Source organism: Rattus rattus, chromosome 9 (assembly GCF_011064425.1).
Source record: "Rattus rattus isolate New Zealand chromosome 9, Rrattus_CSIRO_v1, whole genome shotgun sequence".
NCBI classification, from domain to species: domain Eukaryota; kingdom Metazoa; phylum Chordata; class Mammalia; order Rodentia; family Muridae; genus Rattus; species Rattus rattus.
This window is the reverse complement of record NC_046162.1, coordinates 44,405,418-44,423,804: the sequence shown is the minus strand read 5'-3', so window position 1 is coordinate 44,423,804 and position 18,387 is coordinate 44,405,418. Positions and strand designations below refer to the sequence as shown.

The 18,387-nt window shown below is 41.3% G+C and overlaps 1 protein-coding gene across 1 annotated transcript in view; it reads right to left on the bottom strand.

Moving 5' to 3' along the window:
- Window positions 1–18,387, bottom strand: part of LOC116910290 (NACHT, LRR and PYD domains-containing protein 1a-like) — a 38,236-nt gene that overhangs the window by 8,748 nt on the left and 11,101 nt on the right. Inside the window, exons 4-5 of the mRNA XM_032914164.1 lie at window positions 14,769–15,031; window positions 14,180–14,305 (exon numbers count right to left, since the gene is read on the bottom strand). Coding sequence (XP_032770055.1) covers window positions 14,180–14,305; window positions 14,769–15,031 — 389 coding nt within the window. The remainder of the gene's footprint in view (window positions 1–14,179; window positions 14,306–14,768; window positions 15,032–18,387) is intronic.

Genomic DNA, 18,387 nt, shown 5'->3' with positions numbered 1-18,387 from the left:
AGAACTATATTGAATAAGTAGGGAGAGAGTGGGCAGCCTTGTCTAGTCCCTGATTTTAGTGGGATTGCTTCAAGTTTCTCTCCATTTAGTTTAATGTTAGCAACTGGTTTGCTGTATATGGCTTTTACTATGTTTAGGTGTGGGCCTTGAATTCCTATTCTTTCCAGGACTTTTATCATGAAGGGGTGTTGAATTTTGTTAAATGCTTTCTCAGCATCTAATGAAATGATCATGTGGTTTTGTTCTTTCCGTTTGTTTATATAATGGATTATGTTGATGGTTTTCCATATATTAAACCATCCCTGTATGCCTGGGATGAAGCCTACTTGATCATGGTGGATGATCAATTTGATGTGCTCTTGGATTCGGTTTGCCAGAATTTTATTGAGTATTTTTGTGCCGATATTCATAAGGGAAATTGGTCTGAAGTTCTCTTTCTTTGTTGGGTCTTTGCGTGGTTTACGTATAAGAGTAATTGTGGCTTCATAGAAGGATTCAGTAGTGCTCCATCTGTTTCAATTTTGTGGAATAGTTTGGATAGTATGGGTATGAGGTCTTCTCTGAAGGTCTGAGAGAATTCTGCACTAAACCCATCTGGACCTGGGCTCTTTTTGGTTGGGAGACCTTTAATGACTGATTCTATTTCCTTAGGAATTATGGGGTTGTTTAAATGGTTTATCTGTTCCTGATTTAACTTCGGTACCTGGTATCTTTCTAGGAAATTGTCCATTTCCTGAAGATTTTCAAGTTTTGTTGAATATAGGCTTTTATAGTAAGATCTGATGATTTTTTGAATTTCCTCTGAATCTGTAGTTATGTCTCCCTTTTCATTTCTGATTTTGTTAATTTGGACACACTCTCTGTGTCCTCTGGTTAGTCTGGCTAAGGGTTTATCTATCTTGTGGATTTTATCAAAGAACCAACTTTTGGTTCTGTTGATTCTTTCTATGGTTCTTTTTGTTTCTACTTGGTTGATTTCAGCTCTGAGTTTGATTATTTCCTGCCTTCTACTCCTCCTGGGTGTATTTGCTTCTTTTTGTTCTAGAGCTTTTAGGTGTGCTGTCAAGCTGGTGACATATGCTCTCTCCTGTTTCTTTCTGCAGGCACTCAGAGCTATGAGTTTTCCTCTTAGCACAGCTTTCATTGTGTCCTATAAGTTTGGGTATGTTGTACCTTCATTTTCATTAAATTCTAAGAAATCTTTAATTTCTTCCCTTATTTCTTCCTTGACCAGGTTATCATTGAGTAGAGCCTTGTTCAACTTCCATGTATATGTGGGCGTTCTTCCCTTATTGTTATTTAGCCTGTGGTGGTCTGATAGGACACATGGGATTATTTCTATCTTTCTGTATCTGTTGAGGCCTGTTTTATGACCGATTATATGGTCAATTTTGGAGAAAGTACCATGAGGTGGTGAGAAGAATGTATATCCTTTTGCTTTAGGATAGAATGTTCTATAAGATCTGTTAAGTCCATTTGGTTCATGACTTCTCTTAGTCTGTCTACGTCTCTGTTTAATTTCTGTTTCCATGATCTGTCCATTGATGACAGTGGGGTGTTGAAATCTCCTACTATTATTGTGTGAGGTGCAATGTGTGTTTTGAGCTTTAGTAAGATTTCTTTTATGTATGTAGTTGCCCTTGTATTTGGAGCATAGATATTTAGGATTGAGAGTTCATCTTGGTGGATTTTTCCTTTGATGAATATGAAGTGTCCTTCCTTATCTTTTTTGATGACTTTTGGTTGATAATCGCTTTTATTCGATATTTGAATGGCTACTCCAGCTTGCTTCTTCTGACCATTTGCTTGAAAGTTGTTTTCCAGCCTTTTATTCTGAGGTAGTGTCTGTCTTTGTCTCTGAGGTGTGTTTCCTGTAGGCAGCAGAATGCAGGGTCCTCATTGCGTATCCAGTTTGATAATCTATGTCTTTTTATTGGGAAGTTGAGACCATTGATGTTGAGAGATATTAAGGAATAGTGATTGTTGCTTCCTGTTATATTCATATTTGGATGTGAGGTTATGTTTGTGTGCTTTTCTTCTCTTTGTTTTGTTGCCAAGACGATTAGTTTCTTGCTTCTTCTAAGGTATAGCTTGCCTCCTTATGTTGGGCTTTACCATTTATTATGCTTCGTAGCACTGGATTTGTAGCAAGATATTGTGTAAATTTGGTTTTGTCATGGAATATCTTGGTTTCTCCATCTATGTTAACTGAGAGTTTTGCAGGATACAGTAGCCTGGGCTGGCATTTGTGTTCTCTTAGGGTCTGTATGACATCAGTCCAGGATCTTCTGGCCTTCATAGTTTCTGGCGAGAAGTCTGGTGTGATTCTGATAGGTCTGCCTTTATATGTTACTTGACCTTTTTTCCCTTACTGCTTTTAATATTCTTTCTTTGTTTTGTGCATTTGGTGTTTTGACTATTATGTGACGGGGATGGTTTCTTTTCTGGTCAATCTATTTGGAGTTCTGTAGGCTTCTTGTATGTTTATAGGCATCGCTTTCTTTAGGTTGGGAAGTTTTCTTCTATGATTTTGTTGAAGATATTTACTGGTCCTTTGAGCTGGGAGTCTTCACTCTCTTCTATGCCTATTATGCTTAGGTTTGGTCTTCTCATTGAGTCGTTGATTTCCTGTATGTTTTGGACCAGTAGCTTTTCCCATTTTACATTATCTTTGACAGTTGTGTCGATGATTTCTATGGAATCTTCTGCTCCTGAGATTCTCTCTTCTATCTCTTTTATCTGTTGATGATGCTTGTATCTACGGCTCCTTGTCTCTTCCTTTGGTTTTCTATACCCAGCGTTGTTTCCCTGTGTTCTTTCTTCATTGCTTCTATTTCCATTTTTAATTCCTTCAACTGTTTGATTGTGTTTTCCTGGAATTCTTTCAGGGATTTTTGTGATTCCTCTCTATAGGCTTCTACTTGTTTATATTTTCCTGTGTTTCTCTAAGGGAGTTCTTCATGTCTTTCTTGAAGTCCTCCAGCATCATGATCAAATATGATTTTAAATCTAGAACTTGCTTTTCTAGTGTGTTTGGATATTCAGTGTTTGCTTTGGTGGGAGAATTGGGCTCTGATGATGCCATATTTCTTGGTTTCTGTTGCTTGGGTTCCTGAGCTTGCCTCTCGCCATCACATTGTCTGTGGTGTTACTTTATTCTGCTATTTCTGACAGTGGCTAGACCATCCTATAGGCCTGTGTGTCAGGAGTGCTGTAGACCTGTTTTCCTGTTTTCTTTCAGCCAGTTATGGGAACAGAGTGTTCTGCTTTCTGGCATGTAGTGTTTCCTGTCCGCTGTTCTTGTGGGCCTGTGTCCTGAGTCGACCAGGCAGGTCGCTTGGAGCAGAAAAGTTGGTCTTACCTGTGTTCCCGTGGCTCAAGTTGCTCATGGGGGACTGCTTTTGAGCTCTCCGTGAAGGCTGCAACCAGGAGGGCCTGTGCCACCTTTTCTGGGAGCCCCCGTGCACCGGGGTCCCAGACGGCATTAGGTGTTTTCCTCTGGAGTCAGAAATGTGGGCACAGTGTAGTCTCTACTGGGTTCCCAGTCGTGTCTGCCCCTCTGAAGGTTTAGCTCTTCCTCCCACGGGATTTGGGTGCAGAGAACTGTTGATCCGGTCCCTTCAGGTCCGGGCGGTGTCTCGAGTGCAGGGGACCTGCAGCTCCAGTGCCCATCTTCCGGTTCCCAGAGGCCCTATACAGTTTCCTCTTGGGCCAGGGATGTGGGCGGAGTGGGCAGTATTGGTGGTCTCTCCCACTCTGCAGTCTCAGGAGTGCCCACCTGTTCCGTTGGTGAGCTCTCTCTCCCAAGGGGTTTGGGAGCAGTGAGCTGCGGGCTGGGATCAGCGAGGTTGGGGCTCCAGCTAAAAACCGGGAGTGTCTGGTCCCAGAGGAATTTTGCCTCTGTGTGTCCTTAGACCACCAGGCAGGTCGCTTGGAGCAGAAAAGTTGGTCTTACCTGTGGTCCTGCGGCTCAAGTTTGCTAGTTGGTGGTTGCTTTTGATCTCTCCGTGAGGGTGGCAAGTAGGAGGGCCTGCGCCGCCTTTTCCAGGAGCCCCTGTGTACCGGGGTCCCAGATGGCGTTAGGTGTTTTCCTCTGGAGTCAGAAATGTGGGCAGAGTGTAGTCTCTTCTGGCTTCCCAGGCGTGTCTGCCCCTCAGAAGGTTTAGCTCTCCCTGCCACAGGATTTGGGTGCAGAGAACTGGTGATCTGGTCCCTTCAGGTCCGGGTGGTGTCTGGAGCGCCAATTAAGTAATTTATAATACCTCCGTAAGACTGAAGGAATACTGTAGAAGAGGAATTTGAAAGTATACAGCCACTTACTGTATGGAGAAGGCTTGTGAAGCACTGTCTTATAAGCAGGGTATTTCCATGGCCATCATGAACTCATAGTATCCACTTCTCCTGTCTCTGGACTCTCACTAGTTAGGTCTGTCCATTAATCCACTATCCATGGGAAGCAACTCTCAGGGACAATGGATTTACTGTTAAAGTCCTGGCAAAGATATTATGGGAGATGGGGAGGTACATATTCCATCTGCATACATGCTGGTGACATCACTGTTCCTCAGGATAGTACAATACCCTGGGTCACACAGATGGTCCAAGTTAAACTCTGTGAGATGAAGAAAAATCATTTGAATGTGTTAAAGAGATTTATAGAAAAGAAACAGAGCTGGCAGGAGTAGGAGGGTGAGAAGAGAGGACTTTTCTTTCTTTACTTTTTTACTTTTTAAGGTGGAGTGACTACAATGCATTGTATGTGAGTATAATATTGATAAAATAATTTAATACAAGTTATGTATGGATTTGGCATTAAGTATCTCATGTTGCCAAAATCACTACACTGTGAACCTGACCTGTTATGTGATCTGGAGGCAGATCTTTGTGCACCTCAATCAGCCACTTCAAGGTCAGTGGGAGGAGAAAGAGAATACAGGATTGAGAAAACAGGGCTTAGGGTATGTGGTGCTTTGCATATGATGTGTTCCCTGAACAACGATCATGTGTTGAAGAACTGGTCCTGAAGCAGTATTCAGGTGATTGGTCCTGAGGGCTGTGAGTGTATGAATGAAGCCATTCATCAATGCTCTCATCATGGAGTTAGCACTGAGAATGGAAAGGGAATCACGTAACACTGTACAGCTGGGCGAGGATGTGGAGAAAGCGGAACACTCCTCCATTGTTGGTGGGATTGAAGACTGGTGCAATGATTCTGGAAATCAGTCTGGAGGTTCCTCAGAAAATTGGACATTGAACTACCTGAGGATCCAACTATACCTCTCTTGGGCATATACCCAAAAGATGCCCCAACACATAACAAAGACACGTGCTCCACTATGTTCATCGCAGCCTTATTTATAATAGCCAGAAGCTGGAAAGAACCCAGATGCCCTTCAACAGAGGAATGGATATAGAAAATGTACATCTACACAATGAAATACTACTCAGCTATCAAAAACAATGACTTTATGAAATTCATAGGCAAATGGATGGAACTGGAAAATATCATCCTGAGTGAGGTAACCCAATCACAGAAAAACACATGGTATGCACTCATTGATAAGTGGATATTAGCCCAAATGCTTGAATTGCCCTAGATGCACAGAACACATGAAACTCAAGAAGGATGACCAAAATGTGAATGCTTCACTCCTTCTTTAAAAGGGGAACAAGAATACCCTTGGCAGGGAATAGGGAGGCAAAGTTTAAAATAGAGGCAGAAGGAACACCCACTCAGAGCCTGCCCCACATGTGGTCCATACATATACAGCCACCCAATTAGATAAGATGGATGAAGCAAAGATGGGCAGGGTGACAGGAACCGGATGTAGATCTCTCCTGAGAGACACAGCCAGAATACAGCAAATACATAGGCGAATGCCAGCGGCAAACCACTGAACTGAGAACGGCACCCTCGTTGAAGGAATCTTAGAAAGGACTGAAAGAGCTTGACGGGGCTTGAGACCCCCATATGAACAACAATGCCAACCAACCAGAGCTTCCAGGACTAAGCCACTACACAAAGACTATACATGGACTGACCCTGGGCTCCAACCTCATAGGTAGCAATGAATAACCTAGTACGAGCACCAGTGGAAGGGGAAGCCCTTGTTCCTGCCAACACTGAACCCCCAGTGAACAGGATTGTTGGGGGGGAGGGTAATAGGGAGGTTGGGGAGAAACACCCATACAGAAAGCGGAGCAGGAGGAGTTAGGGGATGTTGGCGGAAACCCAGAAGGGAATAAAATTGAAATGTAAATAAGAAATACTCAGTTAATAAAGATGAAAAAATGTAAAAAAAAAAAAAAAAAGAAATAAAAGCACAGGAGCAGAGCAATCCATTCTGTTAATTCACTGGAACAGAGACTATATATTCACATTAGTTTACAATAATGAAATCAAGAAATTTAGTTTTCAAAAATCATGATACTATTTACTACAAAAAAAAAAAAAAAAAAAAAAAAAAAAAGACTGTACAGCTGGAGGACGCCAGTCACTGGGCATGCCTGGGAGAGAACGTAGTGCAAGGACTTTCTCTCCTCCTTTTCTCACCTCCACTTCCACCTCTTCTTCTCAGTTCCTCTTTCTTTGTCTTTGTCTTTCTCCTTTTGTTTTTGAGATAGCATATGAACAGACTTCTCTCTCACATAGATGCTCCCTCTTCCATGATACCATTTCACATCATGCTCAAAAAGATGGCGGCAGCTGATCATGGATGTAAACTTGGTTCTAAGACCTTGAATCAAAGGAAACCTTTCTTCCTTTAAAGTCTTTTTTCTCATACATTTGTCAGAATTGTTAAGAGTTGACTAACACAGTGTCATAGTTTAAACTGTGCTCCTACCAACTTTTATTGGTCTAGAAAATCACATGACTGATCTGACTATTTTGTGGCACCAAGAAACAATGATAACACATTTGTCCTTAATCATTGTCTTTCTTCAATTCTTAGGGACTCTGGTGTTAAAATAATTTTACCTGGTTTCAGCAAGGCCTCCCATATTTTCTTATTATTCTTGTCTTCGATTTGCAGCTTAATCCCTGAACCCATGTGTTCAACGTAGATCTCAAGTAGAGCTGGCATTTCCCAGGCAGTAGCACAGTTCAAGTTCCTGGAGAGGGGAGGGAGGGAAGGGGAGGGAGGGAGGTGGAGGTGGAGGTGGAGGTGGAGAGGGAGAGGGAGAGGGAGGGGAAGAGGGAGGGGGAGAGGCCTCGACTCATGTGAATGAGAACTTTCTACAGCCTCATAATCTTTAGATTTTGCACACCACATTAGATACTATCTTTTTCACTGCCGTAACTCACAACCTTTGAACCTTCTTTACTCAGAAGGCTGAGCTGGGACTCAGCCTGCAGAAGCACCTTTCAACAACCTCATAATCTCTTAATTTTGCATACCATATTTTACACTATCTTTTGCACTGAGGTGACCCACAGCCTTTGAGCCTGCATCTTTACTTGGAAGGCTGAGGACCTAGCATACTGTTTCTTTTCTTATTATTCGACAAAACCTTACAGGAAGCACCTTAAGGAAAGGTTTATGTTGTTGTTTAACTTCATGGTGGTGACACATCAAGATGGGGCTCCATTCTTAGCAAAACAACTTGTGGCATGGCTTGTTTTATCCCAGAGGATCAGGAATAAGCAGTCTGAGGTGAGAGCAGGGCATGGCTATAAAGCCTCAAGGCTTGCCACCTATGGGCTTGCTTCTGACAGCCAGGCCTCACAGGTTTGATTCCACAAATTCTCAAAATACTACCAACTGTCTGGAGACCAACATTTATTGTTTAAACATTTACACCTCTAGGAGAGATTTTAGATTCAAACCACAACAGCTACAGATGAGTGAGAACTCATCCTGAAAGCCCTGCTCACAAAACCTCTACCTGGGCTTCTCTCTATGTTTAGCTGGAACCTTCTCTGTGTCAGACTTCTGAATCTAATTCCTCAAGTCCCCAGACCTAATCTGCATTTTTGTTGGGTTTCTTAAAAATATATAAAGAACTCAAGAAGCTAATCACCAGAAAACCAAACAATCCAATAAAAAAAAAAATGGGGTATAGAAGTAAACCAAGAATTCACAGCAGAGGAATCTTGAGTGGGTGAGAAGCACCTAAAGAAATGTTAAACATCCTTAGTGATCAGAGAAATGCAAATCAAAAGCCCTGAATATATCAACACACCTGAAAATCAGGAACCTGACCTAAAATCATATCTCATGAAGATAATAGAGTCCTTCAAGGAGGATATAAATAACTCAATGAAAGAAATACAGGAAAACACAATCGAACAGGTGAAGGAATTGCATAAAGTGGCTCAAGACCTAAAAGTGGAAGTAGAAATGGTAAAGAAAACACAAATGGAGGCAAACCAGGAAATGGAAAACTTAGGAAAGAGGTCAGGAATTATAGATGTAAGTATCACCAACAGAATACAAGAGATAAAAAAGAGAATCTCAGGTGTAGAAGATATGGTAGAAGAGATTGACACAATGGTCAAAGAAAATTCAAAACACAAAAAACTCCTAACCCAAACATTCAGGAAATTCAGGACACAGTGAAAAGACCAAATCTAAGAATAATTGGAATAAAGGAGAATAAAGGTTCCCAGCTCAAAGGATCTGAAAATGTCTTCAACAGAATCATAGAAGAAAACTTCCTGGCCATAATGGTACAAGAAGCCTACAGAACACCAAGTAAATGGGGCCAAAAAAGAAAATCCTCTCAACACATAATAGTCAAAACACTAAATGCAGAAAAAAATAAAGCATATTAAAGGGCCAAGTAACATATAAAGGCAGACCTATCAGAATCACATGAGACTTCTCAATAGAGACTATGAAAGCCAGAAGAACCTGGTCAGAGGTCATGCAGACTCTAAGAGAACACAAATGCCAACCCTGGCTACTATACCCAGTGAAACGCTCATCAACATAGATGGGAAAATCAAAATATTCCAGGACAAAAACAAATTCAAACAATATCTAATCCAGCCCTACAGAGGATCTTAGAAGGAAACCTCCAATACAAGCAAGATGCCTATATCAAAGAAAAGACAAGGTATTAAGCATCTCACAACAAAGCCCAAGGGAAAAAACCAAAAGCACATAAAGCTACCTACAAGAGCAAATATAACAGGAACCAACAGTCATCTATCTTTAATATCTCTTAATATTAATGGACTCAACTCACCTATAAAAAGACATAAGCTAACAGGCTGGATATGGAAACAAGCTCGAACATTTTGCTGCATACAAGAAACACATCTCATTCACAAAGACAGACACTATCTCAGAGTAAAAGGATGGAAAAATGTCTACCAAGCAAAGGGTCCCAAGAAGCAAACTGGAGTTGCCATCCTAATATCCAATAAAATAGACTTTCAACCAAGAGTTATCAAGTGTGATAAGGAAGCACACTTCATATTCATCAAAGGGAAAATCCACCAAGAGAAAGTCTCAATTCTGAACATCTATGCCCCCAAATGCAAGGGCACCCACATTCATAAATGAAACCTTACCAAATCTCAATATTGAACCATGTACAATAATAGTGGGAGACTTCAACACCCCATTCTCACCAATGGACAGGTCATTGAAACAGAAACTAAACAGAGACTCAGTGAAACTAATAGAGGTTATAAAGCAAATGGATTTAACAGACATCTACAGAACATTTCACCCTAAAACAAAAGAATACACCTTCTTTTCAGCACCTCATGGTACCTTTCCCAATTACCGGCCATTTTAATTGGTCACAAAACAACCCTCAACTGATACAAGAAGATTCAAATAATCCCATGCACCCTATCAGACCACCATGACCTAAAGCTGGTCTTCAATAACAGCAAAAGCAACAGAAAATCCACATACATGTAGAAACAGAATAACTTTCTTTTTTTTTTTTTTTTCCGGAGCTGAGGACTGAACCCAGGGCCTCGCGCTTGCTAGGCAAGCACTCTACCACTGAGCTAAATCCCCAACCCCAGAATAACTTTCTATTCAATGATAATTTGGTCAAGGATGAAATAAAGAAAGAAATTAAAGACTTCCTGGAATTTAATGAAAATGTTGACACATCATACTCAAACTTATGGGACACAATGAAAGCAGTGCTAAGAGGAAAATTCATAGCACTAAATGCACTGGCAAAGAAATGGGAGAGATCTTACACTAGCAACTTAACAGCAAACCTGAGAACTCTAGAACAAAAAGAAGCAAACTCACCCAAGAGGAGTAGAAGGTAGGAAATAGTTAAACTCAGGGCTGAAATCAACCAAATGGAAACAAAGAGAACAGTGCAAAGAATCACAGCCCAACCAAAAAGGCTTTGAGGAATCAACAAGACAGATAAACCCTAATCAAAAATGAAAAAGGAGACTTAACAATAGAAATGGAGGAAATTTAAAAAAAATCATCAGATCCTAAAAATTCCTATACTTAACAAAACTGAAAAATCCAGATGAAATGGATGGTTTTCTATACAGATACCATATACCAAAGTTAAATCAAGAGCAAGTAAACTTTTTAAACAGGTCCATATCCCATAAAGAAATAGAAGTCATAAAAAGCCTCCCAACCAAAGAAAGCCCAGGGCCAGATGGATTTAGTTCAGAATTCTACCAGACCTTCAAAGAAGATCTGATAACAATATTTCTTAAACTATTTCATAAAATAGAAACAGAAGGAACACTACCTAATTCTATGAAGTCACAATTACTCTGATACCTGAACCACACAAGGACCCTACCAAAAAAGGGAACTTCAGAACAATCTCACTTATGAATATCAATGCAAAAATACTCAATAAAATTTTTGCAAACCAAATCCAAGATCACATCAAAACCGTCATTCATCATGATCAAGTAGGCTTCATCCCAAGGACTCAAGGTTGGTTCAATATGCAAAAATCCATTAATGTAATCCACTATATAAACAAACTCAAAGAAAAAAAATCACATGATCATCTCTTTAGATGCAGAAAAACCATTTGACAAAACACAGCACCCCTTCCTGTTAAAAGTATTGGAGAGATCAAGAATTCAACCTAAACATACTGCAAACCAGCAGCCAATATAAAATTAAAGAGAGATAAATTAAAGCAATCCCACTAAACTTGAGGATAAGACAAGGATGCCTACTCTCCCCATATCTATTCAATTTAGTACTCAAAGTGCTAGCTAGAACAATAAGACAACAAAAAGAGATCAAGGGGATACAAATTGGTAAAGAAGAATTAAAGGTATCACTATTTGCAGATGATGTGATAATATAGATAAATGACCCCAAAAATTCAACCAGAGAACTTCTCCATCTGATAAACAACTTCAGCAAAGTGGCTGGTTATAAAAATTAACTCAAATAAACCAGTAACCTTCCTTATACAAATGATAAACAGGCTGAGAAAGAAATTAGGGAAACAATTCCCATCACAATAGCCACAGATAATATAAAATATCTTGGGGTAATTACAACCAGATAAGTGAAAGAACTTTATGATAAGAACTTCAAGTCTTTCATAAAAAAAAAATTGAGGAAGATCTCAGAAAATAGAGAGATTCCCATGCTCATGGATTGGCAGAATTAATGTAGTAAAAATGACCATCCTACCAAAGGCAATCTACAGATTCAATGCAATCCCCTCAAAATCCCAACACTATTTCAAAGACATGGAAAGAGCAATTCTCAAATTCATCTGGAAAGTCAAAATACCCAGAATAGCAAAATCAATTCTTAACAATAAAAGAATGGCTGGAGGAATCGCCATCCCTGACCTCAAGCTCTACCACAGAGCAATAGTGATAAAAACTGCATGGTATTGGTACAGAGACAGACAAGTTGATCAATGGAATAGAATTGAAGACCCAGAAATAAAACTACATACTTATGCACACTTGATCTTTAACGATGAAACAAAAAATATACAATGGAAAAAATAAAGCATCTTCAATAAGTGGTGCTGGTCTAACTGGATGTCTGTGTCTAGAAAAATGAAAATAGACCCATATATGTCACCATGCACAAAGCTCAAGTCCAAGAGGATCAAGGACTTCAACATAAAACCAAATACACTGAATCCAATAAAAGAAAAAGGGGGAAAGAGCCTTGAACTCATTGGCATAGACAGATATTTCCTAGATAGAACTCCAGTGGCTCATGATCTAAGATCAAGAATTGCTAAATGGGATCTCATGAAACTGGAAAGCTTCTGTAAGGCAAAGGATATAGTCAATAAGACAAATAGGCATCCTACAGATTGGAAAAAAGTTCACTAACTCCACATCTGATAGAGGGCTAATATCCAAAATATATAAAGAACACAAGAAGTTTACCACCACAAAACGAATCAATCAAATAAAAAAAATGGGGTATAGAAATAAAGCCAGAATTCACAATAGAAGAATCTTGAATGTCTGAGAAGCACCTAAACAAATGTTCAAAGTTCCAAATGATCAGAGAAATGTGAATCAAAATGATCCTGATATTCCACCTCACACCAGTCAGAATGACTAAGAACAAAACCTCAGATGACAATACATATTGGTGAGGATGTGGAGAAAGAAGAACATGCCTCCATTGCTGGTGGGATTCCAAACTGGTACTACCACTCTGGAAATCAATTTGGAGGTTCCTCAGAAAATTGGAAACAGACCTACCTAAAGATCTAGAAATACCACTCTTGGAAATATATTCCAAAGATGCCCCACCATGCCACAGAGTCACATGCTCCACTATGTTCATGGCAGCCTTATTTGTGATATTCAGAAGCTGGAAACAATCTAGCTGTCCCATGACAGAAGAATGGATACAGAGACTGTGGTTCATTTACATAATGGAATACTACTCAGCTATTAAGATTGAGGACATCCTGAGTTCTGCAGGCAAAAGGATGGAACTAGAAAATGTCATCCCGAGTGAGGTAACTCAGACCCAAAAAGACATGCATGGTATGTTCTCTGTAATAAGTGGATATTAGCCAAAAAAGTACAGAATTCCCAAGATATAGTCTACAGAACTCAAAAAGGTCAACAAGCTGAAGGGCCCAAGAGAGGATGCCTCAGTTTCACTTGGAGGGAGAAGAAAGTAACCACAAGGGGAGAGGGGGGAAGGACAGGGAAGGGTAAGGTGATGGGAGTGGGGGGAGAGGGGAGTGTGATCTGGTATTGGGTGGGGGAAAAGGACTGAAGCCCCGAGAGCCAGGAGAAAGAATGGAAACAGGCGACCTCGGGAGGAAGGAGGTTGGGAAGACCCTCTAGAATGTACCAGAGACCTGGAGAGTGAGAGACTCAAAGTGGAGAGGACCCTAGGTAAAATGCCCTACAGTGGAGAGAGGGGATTTGTTGAGCCCACCTTCAGCGGAAAGATAGGACATCAAGTAAGGATTGGTCACGGTCAAAACTCTGACCTGTAAATCTTTCTGTCTGAAAGAAATGCAGGGATTGAAATGGAGAAGAGCCTGACAAAAAGAAGGTCCAGTGACAGGTCCAAAGTAAGATCCAGTTCAAGGGGAGGCCCCAAGACCTGACACCATTACTGATGCTATGGGGTGCTCACAAAAGGGACGTATTGTGACTGCCCTCCAAAAGACCCAACAAGCAGCTGTAAGAGTCAGATGTAGATATGTGCACCCGACCAATGAACAGAAGCCGCAGACCCCTCTGTTTGAATTAGAGAAAAGCTGGAGGAAGCTGAGGAGTAGGGACAATCCTGTAGGAAGACCATCAGTCTCAACCTGGACTCCTGAGATCTCTCAGACAATGAATCACCAACCAGGCAGCCTACACAAGATGAGATTAGGCCTCCAACACATATACAGAAGAGGACTGCCATGTCTGGGTTCAGTCAGAGAAGATGCACCTAACCCTCAAGAGACTGGAGCCCCCACAAAGTTTAGAGTTCTGGTGCGGTGGGTGGGGTGGGGACATCCTTATGGAGACACAGCAGGGGTGGGGAGGAGGTGTGGGGTGTGTAACTGTCAGGAGGAGGGATGTGTGGACCAGGAGGGGAATAAAATCTGGAGTGTAAAAATAAATTAAAAAAATAAATTTCCACCTAACTTTGATGTATTATTGTTCATCCAAATTTTAATTGCTTTCTCCCCAATCTCAGTGTTCTAAAAACCCTTGTAACCAGCCACACAGGTTTCCCAAGACTGGCATCAGAAACACCTGGATGCTCACCTCTGGGCGAATTTCCACCTCTTTGGGGCTAGACACCGTATAGCGGGAACCAACATAAAGAGCATCTACTGGGGGTGGCTTGTTTATGCGCACAAACTGAGACTTCATTTCTTCCTCATCAATGGCCTAGGGAACATTACACACAGTGATTTCTTTAGATTTCTGGGTCACAACATCTGATCTGGATAAAGTGAGGTGCTTGATCTGTACCTTTTGTGGGATAGGGTGACGACACCTCATGAGCTCCCTTCTACCATGTGTTCTGACACACTGAGACTTGGTTTATTGGCCCTGTTATGCTCATTTTGGGAGCAGTGTACCTGCCTCAGAAGAAGGGAGTTGCTACAGGTTGTGCATAGAGCATTTCCATCCACTTGGTGGGTAGGAAGATGCTATAGAGGCTGTTGTGGGATTAGTAAATTGGAATCAAAGACAGTTGAGTGAAACTATGGTGTTTGGGTAGGGGTCAAGAAGAATGTAGAATTTTATCCCAACTCTCAGCTTAGAATTTCTCCAAGGGGCTCACTAGCTATAACTCAAATTTTCTGTTTGCCCACCATGGCCCCATATTTGTGGTCCTCAGTGTCACCTTCCGAATAGTGCAGTCATTGGGGACCAGGTAAAGGTGAAAGGTGATGTCCTCGAGATACAGGTCATAGTAGATCAATGTGATGGAAGTGATGGGGATGAAGTGTCCCACAGCAGGAATCAATCTCAGTAGAACTCCCATAGGGGAGAAGCTTGGGTTTTCCAGTACTGCGAAGTGCGGTTCCACCCTTGCTGGCGTTTCTAGGACCATCCCATGGTCTTGGAAGTGGGCAACATGGAACAAGGAGCTGTCCACCTTTCCCTCTGTGAAAGAAGAGATTCAAGAAATGTAGGTTTAGCATTTCCATTGATCCACGCTGTGCTGGGAAGCTAGTATCCTGTGATTTAGAATGATTGTGGTGGTTTGAAGGAGAATGGGCTGGTCTGTTTGTTGGAACTGCTTGGGAAGGATTGGGAAGTATTCCCTTGTTGAAGGAGCTGTGTCACTGGTGGGCTTTGAGGTTTGTAAAGCTCATATCATTATCAGTTTTCTTTCTCTCCCATCAGAATGCAAGCTCTCAGCTGTTGCTGTAATGTCCAGTGCCATGCCTGCCTGCTTGCTGCCATACTCCTCCTTCCCATGAAGGTCTTTGGATCATCCTCTGAAACTGTAAGCCCTGATAAAACTTTTCTTCTATAACCTGCCCTGATTATGGTTTCTGTTATGTTTGTATTTATTTTTGACGTTTATGAGAAAAACCGACTAAAATTTAAGATTTACTAATTAACTTCCAGTGACAACACCACAGAACTATCAACTATTTTCTCACTGCAAGTTCACAATGCCAGGGAGGGTAAGTGTGACTTGCTCCCAGGGGTGACTCATGCAGACTGCCTCACATTGAGAGACAGCTTTGACTTTGTACCTGGAGAGTTTCTGCATAAATATTCACGGTTGCATGCAGGTTCATGATAGTCTCTTCTGTGGATGCTATAAAGTATATAGTCTCAGAGGTGACTGCCAGAAACTTGACAACCCTTAGGTTCACCAAGGTTCTGTCATCATTGCTTTGGGATTTTTCAGTGTCCTCTAAAGTGTTTGTTGCATGATAGAGTTTTATGAATTAGAGTCAGGGTACGATTGTCCACTTAAGACAAAGCTATATGGGTCCCTAGAATTGTTAATCTTAAATATGATTAAAATTTAATATCACCTTGAATCTAGTCTTGGTGCATAATAGAAGGAGATTATCTTGATTGGGATTATTGATTTGGGAAGATCTTCCTGAGGTGGGTAACATCATTCCATTGAGTTGGATCCAGGATGGTGTTAAATGGGGAAGGTCACATGAGCACAAGCCTTCACTTTTCTCTTCCTTATTTGTTCATGCATGTTTACTAGGTGACATATCTCCATGTTGTCAGACCTCCAGGTCATGATGAATTGAATTTCCCTTTGAACTGTGAGGCAAAACAAATCTATTTTCTTCTGAGTTTCTTTGGTTAGTTTTTTTTAAAATTTTGAGTCAAAAGTAAGTTAACTTGGGCAGAGAGTTGATACCAGGAGTTGGGTTGTTGGTATAAAAAAAGCTAGATCAAGAGCTTGTTAGGTGTTTGGAACTGTTTTGTGGATAGAATATCAAAGAATTTAATACTTTAGTATTAAATTCTAGACTAGAAGTGCTCTACTGTCCTGAGAGCAGAGCTTTTGGTGATATTCTAGTTGTAGGAAAGACACAAATGTGGAGAGAGGCAATGGAGGTCAGCTCATGAGATTCCCAAGAGTAGGAAAGTTTTTATTGGGAAATTTAAATGGAAAGAATCTATTCATGCTATAGTTTTGTCAAGAATATAGATTTATTTTGTTAATTCCCTGAATGTGAGTGAAGACGAATTTAAATTTAAGGTACTAATTTGTCAGGAGAAGTTTCTTGACAAAAAAACATTCCGAATGATTCTTCTAAATCATCTGTAATTGTTAAAGAGATCATCATCATAGAAGGGAAAGGTGTATTATACTGTGGCATTAGGAAAGGTGTCTTGAGGGCAAAATCTCACTCTATAGGTTTCATTTTGTGAAGAACCAAATTAATTTAAATGTAGAAAGCCTTAACTGATGGTTTCTCTGTTCCAAAAATACTCAAATAAGTGTTTCCCTATGGTCAGCACATCATACAGTTATCAGAGTGCCCACATCTCAAAGCTGTCAGTAGAACTTTTCAGTATCATTCCTATAGTTTTTTTATGCTGGAAAGATCCTCTACTGAGGGGCTTCATTGAGTCAGGATGCACAGCATTAGATAGCAGGCTAGGTAGTATGTTTGAGTCATGATTTAAAGTGATGTGCTTGGGTATGAAGTTGACAACTATGGCTATGGTTAGAACTGTGTAGATTAATGTCACTTGTCAACTTGATATGGATGTTACTAATGGGTCCACTCTCATGACCCTGGGGTCAAATTTCTGGATTGCCTCAGGTGGTGAGGAGCAAGAGGGCAGAGGGAATCTCTTCTTCTGCTGTCCCATGCTATCTGTGTACTGAGAGCTGGCACACGCACTCCTTTTGACCAGGGACCAGTGCTGTGGCTAGTCAGGGGCAGAGCCATCTCACCCACCGTGATGACCCCAGAAACCTTATATTTTTCAGATCATTTTCTGAAGGAATCTTTGGAGATCACTGTGGTTGAAACAATTCATGAGCCTTCTCTATTCTCTGTTGTGGCAATAGTCTTCAGATGGAATGTGATGACATCATTTTCTCCCTGCCTGTAGGAGTGTAATGGCTTACAATGTTGCTTGACCCTGGGTAGCAAATGTTCCTTGTAGTTTCCTAGATTCATTTTGAAAGAAAAAAAAAAAAAAAAAGAACTCTTCAAAGTAGTGGCAGGCACTCCTTCCTGCCTCAGTCTATGGCTGCTGCAGTAAAATATCCCACAGGAGCTGTCAAAAATGGTGACTCCTTTTGAAATGATGACACTACAATACTTTAGATTTCATGTTGCCCTGAGGAGCTGTCCACTTCAGCTACACCTCCTCTCCTGCCATAACTCAGAGCCTTGGTGGAATTCCACTGCAGGAGCTGTCCCATAGGTACTGTGCACAGCGGCAGCACCTCCTCTCCCGCCTTCCCAGAAGCCCCTCAGTGATGGGGCCTGGCAAAAGTCAGCTGCAATCGGGAAAGACTTCCCACCCTAATCCACGAGCCTGATGCAAGGAAAAGGGGGTGAAAAAGAACTCACCAATCCTGAGCTTCCTTCCCACATACTTAACCAATCCCTGAATAGGAAAACTCACAAGTCCCTGAGCTCCCCAAAGCTCAGGACTTGAAATCCTATCGATCTCCAATCTGGAAATCTCTGTCCTAAAAGCCCCACTCCCTCAGTAATCCCGTATAAGCCCTGTCCATAGTCCATTCCTTGCTGTCCCCTCCTGGGAGCAGCAGGCAGCCATCCCTGGATTTGTCCCTGCAGACCTTGGACCCTCCAATAACGATCCTTCATGGGATTTTCTGTCTGCTGTGACCCTCTGGTTGGAAGATGCCAAGAAGAGAAGCAATGAAGAGAAGCAGTGAAGAGAAGGAGCAGGGTTGAGGCTCCTGAGCTCCTGAGCTCCTGAGCTCAGCTGGGAATCCCCTTTCCTGGGAGCTGCGATGCCTCTGCTGAGGATGCTTCCTCTCAGAG